Consider the following 14,357-nt stretch of genomic DNA (forward strand, 5'->3'; position numbering starts at 1 on the left):
AGAAATTGAAATGGTAGGAGGAGGGCGTCGCCTATTGATTAGTTGTTTTCTTACAAAACGGCAAATTATTATAATAAGTCTACTCTGACTCTCTTATAAACAACCAACAGCCCTTCTCTCTCTCTCTCTCTGTTACTCATTTTCCCACTATGTAAAAAGATCAAAATCCCTTCACAATCGCCTCTACCCAAAACACATACATATTTTTGAACCATAAAATACATACATATTGATACTTAGGTTATTGTACAGTCATAGATGGCTATCTCTCGTTTATTTCAGTTCGTTTTGGTCCACATTGTGCTGTTTTCCAGTTTCTGTTTTGCAGCAGACCCAACTGTGAACTATGAAATGAGACTTTCTTATGCTACTGCCTCTCCTCTTGGTGTTCCTCAGCAGGTTCTTCTTCTTCTTTTTTTTTTTTTTTTTTTTTTTGCTTTCTTGTGTATTTATTCTGTTAGAATGACTTAACTTATGTTTTTCCCTTTTCTTCTGTTATAATCTCTACTTTGGATCTACTGAGAAGCTTGTATAAGAACCTTTTGTAACATGGGTTTTGTTTGTTATGCGATTTATTTCCAAGTAAATATTATGTCTCTTCTTGTGTAGGATAAATGGGTTTCAGTTTTAATGAAGAGGATGAAAGCCGAACATGAGATCTTTTGTTTGTTGTTTTGAATTTCTTTCAGTGCTAAGTGGGAATGAGTGTTACTGGGTTGGTTTATATTAAATGATTCCATTATTAGTGATTTTACTATTACTGAAAATCTTATGTTTCTAGCAGTTACTCTTAGGCTGGTGATTTGTTTAAGTTTATGTCCTTTTCTTTTATTAGGTTGTAGTTGAGTTAGGCTTTAATGATTGGCTTATTCCTCATACCATTAAAATGAAGATATTATTGAATAAAAAACTCGGAATATTTTCGACATTTTGTAATTATTTTGGTCGCTTATGATTACAGGTTATAGCGGTTAATGGAAAGTTTCCTGGTCCTCTAATCAATTCTACTACAAACTACAATGTAATTGTTAATGTCCATAATGATTTGGATGAAAATCTCCTAATGACTTGGTAGGTTTGGCACAATCACAATTTTTTGTTCCCTCCTCTTCTTCCTTTGAATTCATAGAAAATGTGGAGTTTTTCTTAGAAATTTGGTATTGAAGATTGTGAATTTTTACAGGCCTGGTATCCAAATGCGGCGTAATTCATGGCAAGATGGTGTTCGTGGCACTAATTGTCCCATTCCTCCCAAAAGGAATTTCACTTATAACTTCCAAGTAAAGGATCAGATTGGGAGCTTTTTCTACTTCCCCTCCCTGAATCTTCAACGAGCATCCGGCGGCTTTGGTCCCTTTATTATCAATAATCGAGCTATTATCTCAATTCCATTTGCCCAGCCAGATGGGGAAATTATCCTTATGATTGGTGATTGGTATACCAAAAACCATACGGTTAGTATTTGTTTACAGGTTGATATCTTTTCTTATTCACTTTGATGATTTGCAATATTGAATTGATGCCTTTTTGGTGAATTTTAGGCATTGAGGACTACCCTTGACTCCGGAAAAGAACTAGAAATGCCAGATGGAGTTTTAATTAATGGGAAGGGTCCTTTCAGATACAACACAACACTTGTGCCTGATGGTATTGAATATGAAAGTATTCAAGTGGATCCAGGTAACTATTTTGGGCATGGATAGCAGGAAACAAGCCAACTCTTTAACTAGTTTGCCTGCTTGCTCTCAATAGCATATCATTGTTGCTAGTAGCTGGAGGCTGATGCCAAAATTATTCCATATCTGTAATGAACTGATTTTGGTGGTCTGGTCATCTAGGATGGTACCATTTTATACAATCAGATCATATCTGAACTGTTAGCTAAAAGAAGCCCACGTGTTCAGTCTTGTTATTGTGATTTTATTTTGCACACTTCCTAACTTAGGCAACTGTTTGATATCAGTGACATATGGGTTGAATTGCGTTAAGTTTTAATCAGCAATGGTATTTATTTTGCAGGCAAAACTTATCGACTTCGTGTGCACAATGTTGGGACTTCAACTAGTTTGAACTTCAGAATTCAGGGTCACAATCTACTTCTTGTGGAAACAGAAGGGCATTATACATCCCAACAAAATTTTAGTAGCTTTGATATTCATGTGGGCCAGTCCTATTCCTTTTTGGTTACCATGGATCAGAATGCAACTTCTGATTACTATATAGTGGCTAGTGCTCGGTTTGTTAATGAATCAGTTTGGCAAAAGGTTACTGGTGTTGCAATTTTGCACTATTCCAATTCCAAAGGACCAGCATCTGGTCCACTTCCAGATGCACCTAGTGATGTTTATAACCAGTGGTCCGCAATGGCTCAGCCAAGAGCCATCAGGTTAGTATTTGAACTTCTGAGTCTGATTTCTAGTAAAACATTTCATCACTATTTCCTCTTGTTAAAATAAGTGTTCTATTTTTACCTGGAGTTGAGACATCTAGATGCGATAAGGTTGCATCTGGTGGCTCTTTCACTTGTGATTACAATTTGTTTTCATGTAAGACATGGAAAGCCTAAACAATCTTGAGATGTGAAACTCTATCATGACTTGCTACTTTTTTTCTCTTTGGAGATTCTGCATTTATTCATCTTGATGATGTAGAAGATGAATGGATGTCTTTCAGAATGTTATAAAATGAGTGCAGAAGAACATGTACTCCTGCCAGAAAGAGAGAGAGGAAAATTATCTTCTTCTCAATGACCATCCTAGAAGGGTAATTGATCCGGGATTCATTCATTCACTGGGGCAGCTGGTTGTAATCCTGTGTGAACGTTTGTTCATATTGTTTGACTTGTAGTGAAGTAAATTCTGTTGTGGCTTTATCAAGATTAATTTTGCAATTTTCATGTGGACTAGGCAAAATACAACTGCAAGTGGAGCTCGCCCAAATCCCCAGGGATCTTTTCATTATGGTCAGATCAACATTACTGATACATATGTGTTGAGGAGCTTGCCACCAGTTACAATTGATGGAAAACTGCGTGCAACAGTAAACGGGATTTCATTTGTCAATCCTGATACACCAATCAGGCTCGCTGACCTGCACAAGGTGAAGGGTGTTTACAAGCTCGATTTCCCCAATAAGCCACTTGATAGGTCTCCTCGGATGGACATATCTGTCCTTAATGCTACATACAAGGGGTTTATCCAGGTCATATTGCAGAACAATGATACCAAAATGCTGAGCTTTCACATGGATGGTTATTCATTTTTTGTGGTTGGGTAAGTATGTTTGCTTTTTTAATTTGTGCTCTTTGACTTATGAAACATGTAATAATCTGATATTTCAATGCAGGATGGACTGGGGAATTTGGACTGAGGACAAAAAAGGTTCATATAATAACTGGGATGCCATTTCTCGCTCCACAGTAGAGGTTAGTATATCTATTAGGATCTCTATTCCTATGTAGCTTAAAGGATGCTTAAGTTCATATTTTGTGGTAGAATAAACTTAGAGCTCATGTTTTTTTCCTGCAATTGATGTGTTCTTTTCCCTAGTTTTAAATTGGTCGACATTGAGCTACAAACTGCTTCATTGTATATCCTTGTTGATGGCTTGTTTATTAAGCTTGAAATATCTGGTTATATGCTTTTATATTTACTTACCCTGTTTTACTTCTATGCAGGTTTACCCTGGGGGATGGACTGCAGTCCTCGTCTCCTTGGACAATGTTGGAGTGTGGAATCTCAGAGTAGAAAACCTAGATAGATGGTATCTAGGGCATGAAACATACATGAGAATCATCAATCCTGAGGAAAATGGGGAAACAGAGATGGCTCCACCTGAGAATGTTAGATACTGCGGCGCCCTTCAAAGCTTGCAGAAGTATGTAATCTGAAACTTTTAATAAACTCCTTGTGAAATCTCTCTCTTTGTCAGTTGATAATCAAATCTAATACTGCTGTTTTTGTTGCTTCAGGGATTCAAGTCACTCCTCTGCTGCATCTATTCTCATTGACAAACCAAAGCTAATGTTTATCTCTCTGCTGATGGCTCTCTGTGCTTCACTTTTCAATTTCATCTAAACCTTTCTGCTGGTTGGGTAGGAGTTAACTATTTTAGACGGTTGTTGCTTGCATTGGCTAGTTATAGATATAACTTTTACCTGATGGGGATGCTTCATACTTGTGTTGCATAGTTTCGCAACTTGATTCTTGTTAGTAGAAAAACTTCAGGGCGTTGACGACATTCAATTTGTTTTTTTTTTTTTTCTTTTCTTTTCTTTCATTTTTATTTAGAAAAATGAGTATGGGGTGCTCATTGGGGATATCCAAAATTTTTTTAAAATTTTTATTAATGTATCTCTAAGCTACAAAATGATGATGAACCCGTGTCTTTCGGTACAACCTGAGTTCTTACATACATTAATTTTGTATAAACATCTTTGATCAGTGAAGGCTCTAGTCTGTTGAGTAAGAATGTAGAATATGATTCGTTTTCTATAGGGAAATGGCTGGTCATTATTTCAGTAATGCCGCGTTTTCAGGTGCCATCTTCTATATCGTATCATTCCTTTTTGTGATTTTTCATAATTCCTAATGAATGATTTGCTAAATTCTTAGTTGAGTTGATAACGACGCCATGTTTTCTCCAGAGCTCGACGCTTGTGGGCTGTGTTTATAAACTGGAAATTCAATGGAGGGTTTGGGCCACGAATTGCATATACGACAAATCCCAAACGGACATCATCACAAAATGGGCCAGCGTGGGAAATGTGAGCAATGCTGTCATCACATGCAAAATCAAGTCCAATTAACGCCCACCCATTATTAGATTCGAGGGTCATGACTATATCGTAGGAATATATTATAATTAGTTATTAATTTTTTAAATTCCTTTTTAAAAATAATATATCATGCTATATTGTATTAAATATTAATTAAATATTAATTTGATCTCAAGTGAATGACTAAGAATTACTATAATATTAAAAAAAATATAAACAGTTAACACAATAAAATTAAAGTTTAGTAGCTTAATAAAATAAAACATGAAAATTCAGGGCTAAAAGAAATGTATTTTTGCCTAAAATATATAGAAATAAATAAAGAAATAAAATGTTTGTATCCGGGGGCCAAGTTGTAGAGAGGTCGCAAGAATACGTTTTATCATGTAGATCATCGTGTTAGAATTAAGGTAACCAACAGACAGAACACCAATTAGTAGGAGAACCACCATTGCTTTTCTTTGCAGCAGATTGTGTTAGTATTTATAATTACAAAATGAAAAGCAGAAACATCCACTACTTATCGATGAATCAACCTTAATTTTGTCTTTCTGTCTAAAACTTTTGCCACTGCTTTGTCTCTTCAACAAAAACACTAGGTTTCGGTATATTCTTGCTAGGATGGGCAGTATCATTAAGAAAGTAGGAGGCGGTAGATTAATTAAGTCGGATAACTTGGAATTTGACCAGAAAGTAATAATTTCAAACCAGAAAACATAGTGATAGGACAGACAAAGAGTAGGGCATGCCATGGGATTGAAGAAAAGAAAAGGAAAAGAAGCATAATTAGCAGTCACATGGAGCTGTATCATATGATGTTATCTTCCCTCACAAACAACAATGTTTAAGAGAAGGAAAATTCTTTGATTATTCTTCTTGTCCTTGGCTCGTTTCATGCGTTCTGGATGGCCTTTGACTTTGCTCTTTCTACCCTCCTACAAAAAAATGGTTCAATTGGGCATCAAATGTACAGACCAAGTTGTTGAAACCAATGAAATGTCCACATCAAAATCTTATACACTTTTCTCTAACCTTTTGTTCCTAGGATTCCTTTCCTTCTGCTTCTCTCTCTATCTCTCAGTAAAGAGTGAGATATGAGTATATATAATTGAGATTTGAGAAGAGAACACCCATCTCATCATTGAGTCTGTCCTTTGCTAATTTCGGGTAGCTTTGGAAGCAATGTTACTCATAGTTGACTTGGGTAAATGACCTCCCCATCGGACATTTAAATAGCATTTATTTGATGTCTCATCCTCTCTTGCTAGAAATTTCACTGCAAACCCATTTGTCCCTTTTCTTGTCTTGTAGCAACTATATATCAATTTTGAGATTCTTTGTCAGTTGGCTTTTCAAAACCCATTGCTTTTCTTCCTGCTATATATCAGCCCAGTGCGCAATTAGGAATGTGAACTACAGGTAGGTACCTGAACTCACTTTTCTTGGTCTTTTATTTTATTATCTTACTTTTTTTTGCTCCTTATTCTCATGGTGAGTGTTTTATGTTATTTTGTAGGTTCTTTAGCTCAAAATGTTTATATCGATGCCCTTAGGTTATAAAGTTTGCTGAACTCTGCAATTCATCTTGCATCTAATTAGGTCATGAGCATGTATAAGATTTTCTTCTCGGTAGATACTCTTCACATTTTTAAATATTTCTTTCCATATTTTTCTCCAAATTGCCTTTTTTTCTTCTTTAAATTAATTACTCATTCTTCTAATCAATAATCTGCGAATTACATTCATATATATAAATATTTCTAGCTATGTGATTTTTCACATTTGGACTAAAGTTCATGCTTAGGAAATATCGATTATACACCTGGTCTATGAGGTCATTCATACTTTCGTACTTTTCCTAAAAACATATATTATATATATATATATATATATATATATATATATATATATATAATATCGCAACACTCTTTTCCTTCTCTTCATCTCTACAATTTCGTTTTTTTTTTTTTTTTAAACTCAAGATATTTATATTTTCCAACTATAAGATGGTTAATTAAATGCTTTTGCAGTAAATATTTCTTCTCGGCAAAGTGTTTCCTAATTATGCTAGCTAAATAGGGTTGATCATAGATGTATAATTGTGAGAAACTAAAGGGGCATTCCATGGTTAATGATCAGTATTACAGATACTTCAATAATCAAATGTATTGCTTGCCGTGCATGCATGTCTCTATCTTTCTCCTTGTGTTAGGTAACTTATGTACAAGATATTTTCACACGTCCACTTCTGAATAATATATTACTATATATATATATATATATATATATGTTGGAAAGATGTGATTTTAACCAGAAACTATCTATATTCTTATAGTTCTAAAAGGCCTACCGGGACTTTTTTGTGCATATAATCTAGCTGATTGGCTTTTTGGAGTGCCTTCTAAGTTTAATAAAAGGACAAACTATACAAATTAATGCAATTGCCAAACTTCCCTGCAAAGCATTTGAGATCATCATGAGATTATACTGTACCTTCAAACTCATGCACTTTTGTTTTCTTTAGATGATACAACATATAAAGCAAAAGATAAAAATTCTGCAATCCATATGTAGTGTGTTTAACTAAAACATACTGCTGTTAGAGGTGCAATAATGTCAACAGTTCTTTGTTTAGACCAAGATTCTGTTATGTCATCCTATATCACTCTTTAAGGTTATTCGATCAAACTATTCTACGGCAAATTATTCTCTCTCTTTTTTTTTTTTTTTTTCTGTTTTCAGCATTAATATTTTGATCAAATAAATAGAAGCATAAGGAACAATCAAGAAGAAAAAAAAAAATGTAACTGCCAGAACAAAAAGACATGAAGAAAGGATTGATTAATCTAATAGTACTTCATCAGGTTGACAATACAAACATACCTCTTCAACCGACCACCTACTTCGATTCCATAAACAGCACATGTGGTTGCTACACCACTGGCTTAGCTATTTAACTGAAATGCCTTTTACATACAGCAAACGCGGCAGCTCCAACCTAAAAATACTATTTCATCTTAAAAGGAACATGAATTTTCGTTTCTAGCTCTATTAATTATCTTAACATATACTAGGAAAAAAAACAACAGTTAAAGTTATATGATTTCTTTGTTTTATTATGTACAAGAACTTAGATTATAACCTTCCCTTTAAATTACCCCTTAATTAACATCTTATGATCAGAGTATATATACTGTTGCACAATCTTACATAGGATGTTTATTAATTACTTCCATAAGTCAATTTGACAACTAGAGGTCGATGTTGAAGCATTTCCTGGTGCAGCTTCTTGCTTGTTCGATTGTTTAGCAAGTTGATTTGCTTGATCTGATGCGTGGAAGATGTTGTTGGCTGCATTTGAGTAGTTATTATTTTCCTTATTCACATCTTCTTGGCTTAGTTGAGAAGCAACAAACTTGTCTAGCACTCTCCAATCAGTAACTTGATCAACTGCTTGCTCAGTATTATTGTTATTACTTTGGTTATTAGCAAAGAGAGAATGCAAGCTTTGTTCGCGTCTTTGATGAAGATGGCCTTCTTGTGCCACTGATGAAGATTGCGGAGTGCGTGCCTGCTGATTCATGTCTAGCCCATATGCAGCAGTAGAAGTGCAGCTTACATTAGCAGCTACTTGCAGCAGTTTAGGGCTTTGCAGAAGTGGGAGCTGGAGGAAGTGATCATGGGGGACCTGGTACTGAAAACCTAGCTCTTTCTTGCAGGTGTAGGAGACGTGATAAGCCAAATCAGGATGTGAGTTTTGCTTTGGCGAATCCTCTTCTTGCATGAATGAAACTTGATCATCGTACCAGCTGCTTGACTCATGCTCATTCACTTTCCTCATGGTTGTTATTCTCTTCTTGAACACCCTGCAAACGACCCAACCTTCTTCCTGCTTCAAGCACAGATAGATCATATGGAACTTTGCTCTTTCATGAAAGAACCAAAAAGGAAGAGAAAAGCAGCAGGTTTAACTCATTAGCTTGCTTAAAGAATCTATAGTTATACCCACCACTGATCATCTTTAACTATATTACATTTGTTTCCGTGGTTGTAATCTTATTAGTTAAAACCTAGTCGCAGCTATATTAACATTAAAAGAAATGACTCTGCCATTGTCTCGTTTTTCGTTGATAATATTTGCTAGAATACTTACTTGAGAAGAAGAAAATTAGGTAAAAAAATTCCAATGTATGATGAACTTTAAATTGTAACATGCATGAATTTATTTTTTCTTAGTAAATGAGCATTTTTAATATAAAAGAGAATGATAACACAAGGAAAATTTTATATGAACGTGAAGCCTTGCCTGTGGAGTGCCATTTTCGTCAGTTTCAAGGCGGTACTCGTGCATAATCCAGTCTGATTTTTGTCCATTTGGAGCACGACCTTTGTAAAAGACTAAGGTCTTCCTCATTCCAATCAAGTCATGCTTCGAATAAATTGCCTTGTCTCTACCTGTTGCTTTCCAAAATCCAGCTGCAGTGGCTCTATTTGTGCGAGTTCCTGTTGGATACTTCTTATCCTTATGGCTGAAAAAGTACCACTCATTTTGATCATCTGTCCCTATTCGGCAGAGTTCTTTTTCATGTACATAAAAGAAATTAGAATGGTTAGGATGGAATGATTTTTAAATCCTAAAATGCAATTGACTCAACTGCATGGTTTATTAATTGAGAAGAAGTAGTGAACTTATGGTGCTACCTTGAAGATCCCATGGCTCGATTTTGTAGAGGTCGACGTCTTTAATGACATCTAGGTCAACCCTTCTTGAATTTACCTTCTTCCTAAGGTAGTAATCAACAAGTTCTTCATCAGTTGGATGAAACCGAAAACCAGGAGGAACATGTGAAAAACTATTCATGCTCTCCTGCTCGGGTCTTCGATCCTGTATTCCATTCCATTCAGGTATTCTTCATAATTAGAATTTAATTTTTCACAACATATTATAATCTCTAGTATGAGGAGAAATCACCCTTTTCCTCAATTGAGATTACCATCTGTTTAGTAACATGAACTAAATCTATTACATTAGATAGAGCATTCATCTGTTGAAACAAAAAACATTGAAAATGTAGTCTCAACGAGTGAATTTAAAACAGAAACTATTTGCCAGCTATTATATTGTAAGCACAAGCACTTATTTATATAGTAGACATGCACGAAAATCATTCTTATTGTTTGAGAACTCCGTCTCCTTATCATTAGAGTAAATTGAGAAAAAAAAACATGAGAATATCAATCTTACAATGGGATAGGCGTAAATTATTTATAGAGGCCCCAGTGATGACCCTTGAAACAATATATATATATACGTACACACATAAATATGTATGTACTTCCGCATAATTGCTTAATTAGTAAAAGCTTAACGAATGATTTTGGTGCAGAGAAATATGTCAAGGATTCTTGTGCCTACTAGTCAAATAAAAATTCCTAACAAAAATTAAGAGAAAACAAAAACTTGACTTAGGTTGACAACTAAGGACATATATCCTCTTACAATTGAAAAGGTTAAAATCTAATCATGAGAACTTCAATCTGGTAGATGAATTTGCTTCTCTTGAGGTTTTAAGATAAGGGTATATCACCCAACAGCTTTTCATCTCTTGTTCTTTAATGATTACATATGAAAAAGAAACAGAAAATTACAGTGTGGTATATGCATACATGAACTGAAAAAGTCCACTATGAAATTCCCATACTTTGTTTGCTGGACAAGAGCTATCCTAGCATGGGTAAACTTACCTATATGATGTGATTCTCTAAAACTTTTCTTTTCTTTTTTAAGTTCCTAGGGACATCTCACATGTATTAACCATGATGCATAGGACGAAAAGCTATATATCGAAGGTCCTTCACATTCACGGAGAAGGGGAAAATTAAGCTTAGCAACACGGATCATAAAATGAAAAGTGAAACATACAAATGAGAAAGCAAGTATTCCCATGCAAATTATAGCTGATTATCATTTACTAATAGCTAGCATTTTAGATCATGAAATGCTTCTTGAAAATAGGTGAAATGCCCTTTCCGTGTTGTATATATATGTAAAAACAAGAATCCATTTCCTCATCTCCAAAAAAAGAAAAAGTTAATTCATGAAAATTTTAGATCTGCAGAGAAATGAAGAACTTACAGATCTGGGTTGTCTGAAGTTCTATTGAACTGAAGAAGCATAAACACACTCGTACTCCAAAAATAGAATGATATACCCTAAACTGGGTGCAGCTTAATTCCACTCCAACTATAGTGGAAGCAGCTCCTAAAAACACACAAAAGGACAATAAAAAGTGATAATATAAAGATATTTCCTTGGGAATTGAACCCGCTCGCTTTTGGTCGGATCAGATCCCAAGAAAGAGAAGAAATGGAAAGGAAAAAGAACAACCAAGAGAAGAATAGGCGAACGGGACACAAATAGGGTTATATAATAAGAAAGGAAAGAAAAGCTCAAGAGAGAGAGAAAGCCCTAATGAGCAAATATTGTTATGAGATCATCAACTTTGTAAAGAAAGAAAAATATGCTGAACATCATAAGCTCTCATTGTCTGTACTCTCACTATCAGATTGAGCTAAATTGGTGGACAAGATTTGAGAGGGAAAAAAAGGAGGCGCGAATATTGGCTCTATGGATAGGAACTAATTAATCATATTACTGTCTCTTCTCTCTTCTCTACTTCCACCTCTACCCGCAACTGATAAAGACCCTCTTTAGACCCCCAGATGATAATAAGAGAACAGACAAATATTCTTCTGCACTCGCAAACAAAGAGATTAAGAGAGAAGGAAATGGTGAAGTGAGAGGAGTTAACGGCACAGAGACCCATCGAAGAAAGCCCAAAAAGAGTCCAGAAGCACCCCAAAAGAAAAAGATTTAATCTTATAAAAAATAAATAAATAAAATTGGCGGGTGACGTAATGGAACAGCCACCAGCCAAAAAGTTTGTATTTTGCAAACAAGAATGAACATAGACATACATAAGGTGGATCGGAAGTGGCCCCTGCGAACCCCAAACTCCATTCCTAGTCCCTACCATTAATTTCCTTCAAGTCTTAAACAGAGAGAAATTTTTGGAATGATGATGTTGGATCTACCCATTCGCTGGTCTCTCATTAAATGGTCTACAATGAAAGAAAGACATGCTGTGTGGTCCGCGACTCTTTTCTTTTCTTTTTTTCTTTTTCTCTCTCTCTCTCTCTCTCTCTCTCTCTCTCGTTGCCCCGTCTAAATATGGGTGAACAGATTGGTGAGTTTTATCATTACCATAATATTTTCAGTTTAGGAAATACTGATATGGTTCTTTTAGAAAAATTATTATGATATATATCATTCTTTCATTGTGTAAATATAAACTATTATATACTTACATGAATGATTGTAAGTAAATAGTTTACTGTGCAAAAGTTTTGCTTGCACTAGTTGCATATCCAAGTCTATGTCACTACTAATGTTTTGTTTAATTTCTCAATAAATTGTGACACCTATTGAATATTTCCACTTGCTCATTTTTTGACAAAAAAAAGTATATATGCACGTGTACAAGTTGGACTTTTATTTATCAGAAGTTGGGAGTTGATTACTTAGAATTATATAAATTTAATAACTAAAACAGAACATGAAGTTAGAATCATTATGTTATGGAATAAATGTGTACATACTAATCTGGACCGTGCTTATATATTTTTGAATTATGTTTGATCAAAGGACATGAAATATTGTTTTGGTTTTCAGTTATAGATGATCTAGTTTAGCAGAAATTTCAATAGATTATGATAGTAAAAGAAGAAAAAAGGAAAAGAAAATTAGCACAAAGCACATCGTCCCTACTTAACTACCAAAACCACCCTTCACTCATTATCCTTCACGACAAATATTATTCAACGTACCGCGGTTCTGCTCGTGACCGATACGTTTCTCTTCCACTTCCAATTCATAATGACACGCGGGTTTTCTTTTACATTAACAAATCTTCAGCTTGTTACGGAGCTCAAGCCCCGTCCCAACAGCTCATGCTTTCTTTTCATCCCGTTTCGCTTGTTTTTGTTTTAAGTATATTGTCTTTTTACGAATGTTTTAAATATATTGTTTTTTATTATTTGGATAATGTAAATGAGATAGTAATTTTTTTTTTTATATTTAAATTTGAGCTTTGTGATTATTTTAAAATTTTAAAATAATATTTTACTATCAGTCAAAATTATGTTCGATATATTGCTGTTATTTTATTTTTATTTTTAATTTGGAGTAAGAGTTAAATTTTATATATTGGAGAAAAATTATCCATCTTTGAACTTTAAATTTTTTTCCTGAAGATTTCATAATATTAGAAGCTAATTCTATATACATAATCTATAAAGTTTAAATAATTTATAATTGTCATACGATGTATCAACTGATAAATTTCACTAATTAGTTTAGAGGTCTTAAAAAAAAGCTCGACCTTTTTAAGAAAATAATTGGAATACGGATTGATTTATGTTTCAAAAACAAAAGGAAATTCTTAAATATAATGAAGACAGTAATAAATAATTGATTTTGTGCATAGGGCAGAAAGTGAGGCGGGGCGATGAGAGCAGGATAGAAATTACTGTAAATTCTGAGGAAGCAAGCAAGGAATGTGCCAATTCTGTAAACGGTAGAAGCCGGCTAATAGCAGCACGTGAAGTGAGCCAAGGCAGAGATAGTGGTGGAACACGGGCACCACGCGAGAAGAATGAATGATGGCCCCGTCTCTGTGCGTGGCGGCTTGTTGTCTGGCCAAGGCCTAGCCAACTATCATTAATCTCGCAACTTGCTGCTAGTAATCTTTGCTGAGTTGTACTCCCCGCTCTCTTTTCTTCCAAGTGGGTCCTACTTACTTCTTTGTGCCTGGGTCCCTTGATTTTTTCTTCACAACACATGAATTTGCATAGCGACTGTATCACAAAATCTCCTGTTCTTTCGCATTACTCCAACTTTTTATTATGAAAAGATCTAACAAACACTTTAATTTTTACATAAAGAAAAAAACAAAAAAACAATGCTCTTTATTTCTTTTAACTAATACATTTCAAAATTCTGTATGATGAAAATTATTAATTTTAATATTTTTATTGGTAAGAATAAAAAAAATAAAACCGCAATTCTTTTACTTTTTATATTGAAATTTTAATTAAGGTACATTTTACTATATAAATGATAAGAACACTCTAATAAAATTGTTGATATCTAAACTAGAGTAATTTAATTTCAATTAGCAAAGAAAAAAAGAATATTTACGATTTTAATTAAATTTAAGGCAAATTCTATTTTCAAATGTTAAAAACTACGTTACTCAGCTATTAACATAATTAAAATAATACTAATAACAAAAGACAAAAATAATTGCTTGCCATTGAGCTAAACTGTTGAGTTAGCTGTTTTGTTCCAAAGAATCGAAATGGTAAAAACGCACGCTTCCAAATAATAAAAATGGGTTTGGCTTCCAAACAGAGTAACACAAAATGAAGCACATAATCATAAATGCCATGAATGACCTAAAAGCCGACTCATCATCACCGTGTTATATAACTTGCAACCATTTTCTTTTTCATTTAAACA

At 34.3% G+C, this 14,357-nt stretch overlaps 2 protein-coding genes across 2 annotated transcripts; one reads left to right on the forward strand and one right to left on the reverse strand.

Annotated features, from left to right (window-relative positions):
* The first annotated feature begins 31 nt into the window (after positions 1-31).
* LOC8266064 (monocopper oxidase-like protein SKS1) lies at positions 32-4,467 on the forward strand. Its single transcript, XM_002510897.4, has 9 exons — positions 32-399; positions 962-1,071; positions 1,184-1,454; positions 1,542-1,680; positions 2,020-2,386; positions 2,907-3,272; positions 3,346-3,424; positions 3,677-3,876; positions 3,971-4,467. The coding sequence occupies exons 1-9, from the start codon at positions 259-261 to the stop codon at positions 4,074-4,076; spliced, it is 1,779 nt and encodes a 592-aa protein (XP_002510943.2). The 5' UTR covers positions 32-258; the 3' UTR covers positions 4,077-4,467.
* A 3,238-nt stretch (positions 4,468-7,705) lies between these two features.
* Positions 7,706-11,757, reverse strand: LOC8266063 (NAC domain-containing protein 7). Its single transcript, XM_025158851.2, has 4 exons — positions 10,914-11,757; positions 9,479-9,662; positions 9,084-9,355; positions 7,706-8,666 (listed from the first exon to the last, which is right to left on the reverse strand). The coding sequence occupies exons 2-4, from the start codon at positions 9,636-9,638 to the stop codon at positions 8,004-8,006; spliced, it is 1,095 nt and encodes a 364-aa protein (XP_025014619.1). The 5' UTR covers positions 9,639-9,662; positions 10,914-11,757; the 3' UTR covers positions 7,706-8,003.
* Between the last annotated feature and the right edge of the window lie 2,600 nt (positions 11,758-14,357).

This window comes from Ricinus communis, chromosome 4 (genome assembly GCF_019578655.1).
Source record: "Ricinus communis isolate WT05 ecotype wild-type chromosome 4, ASM1957865v1, whole genome shotgun sequence".
Lineage (NCBI taxonomy): Eukaryota > Viridiplantae > Streptophyta > Magnoliopsida > Malpighiales > Euphorbiaceae > Ricinus > Ricinus communis.

Excerpts from the sequence above, each read along its gene's own strand:
- LOC8266064 (XM_002510897.4), top strand. The coding sequence starts at position 259 with ATGGCTATCTCTCGTTTATTTCAGTTCGTTTTGGTCCACATTGTGCTG. Across the intron at positions 400-961 it reads CTCTTGGTGTTCCTCAGCAG|GTTATAGCGGTTAATGGAAA; the intron begins GTTCTTCTTCTT and ends TTATGATTACAG. Across the intron at positions 3,425-3,676 it reads TTTCTCGCTCCACAGTAGAG|GTTTACCCTGGGGGATGGAC; the intron begins GTTAGTATATCT and ends ACTTCTATGCAG.
- LOC8266063 (XM_025158851.2), bottom strand. The coding sequence starts at position 9,638 with ATGAATAGTTTTTCACATGTTCCTCCTGGTTTTCGGTTTCATCCAACT. Across the intron at positions 9,356-9,478 it reads CGAGCCATGGGATCTTCAAG|AACTCTGCCGAATAGGGACA; the intron begins GTAGCACCATAA and ends TACATGAAAAAG. Across the intron at positions 8,667-9,083 it reads ACGAAAATGGCACTCCACAG|GAAGAAGGTTGGGTCGTTTG; the intron begins GCAAGGCTTCAC and ends TGCTTGAAGCAG.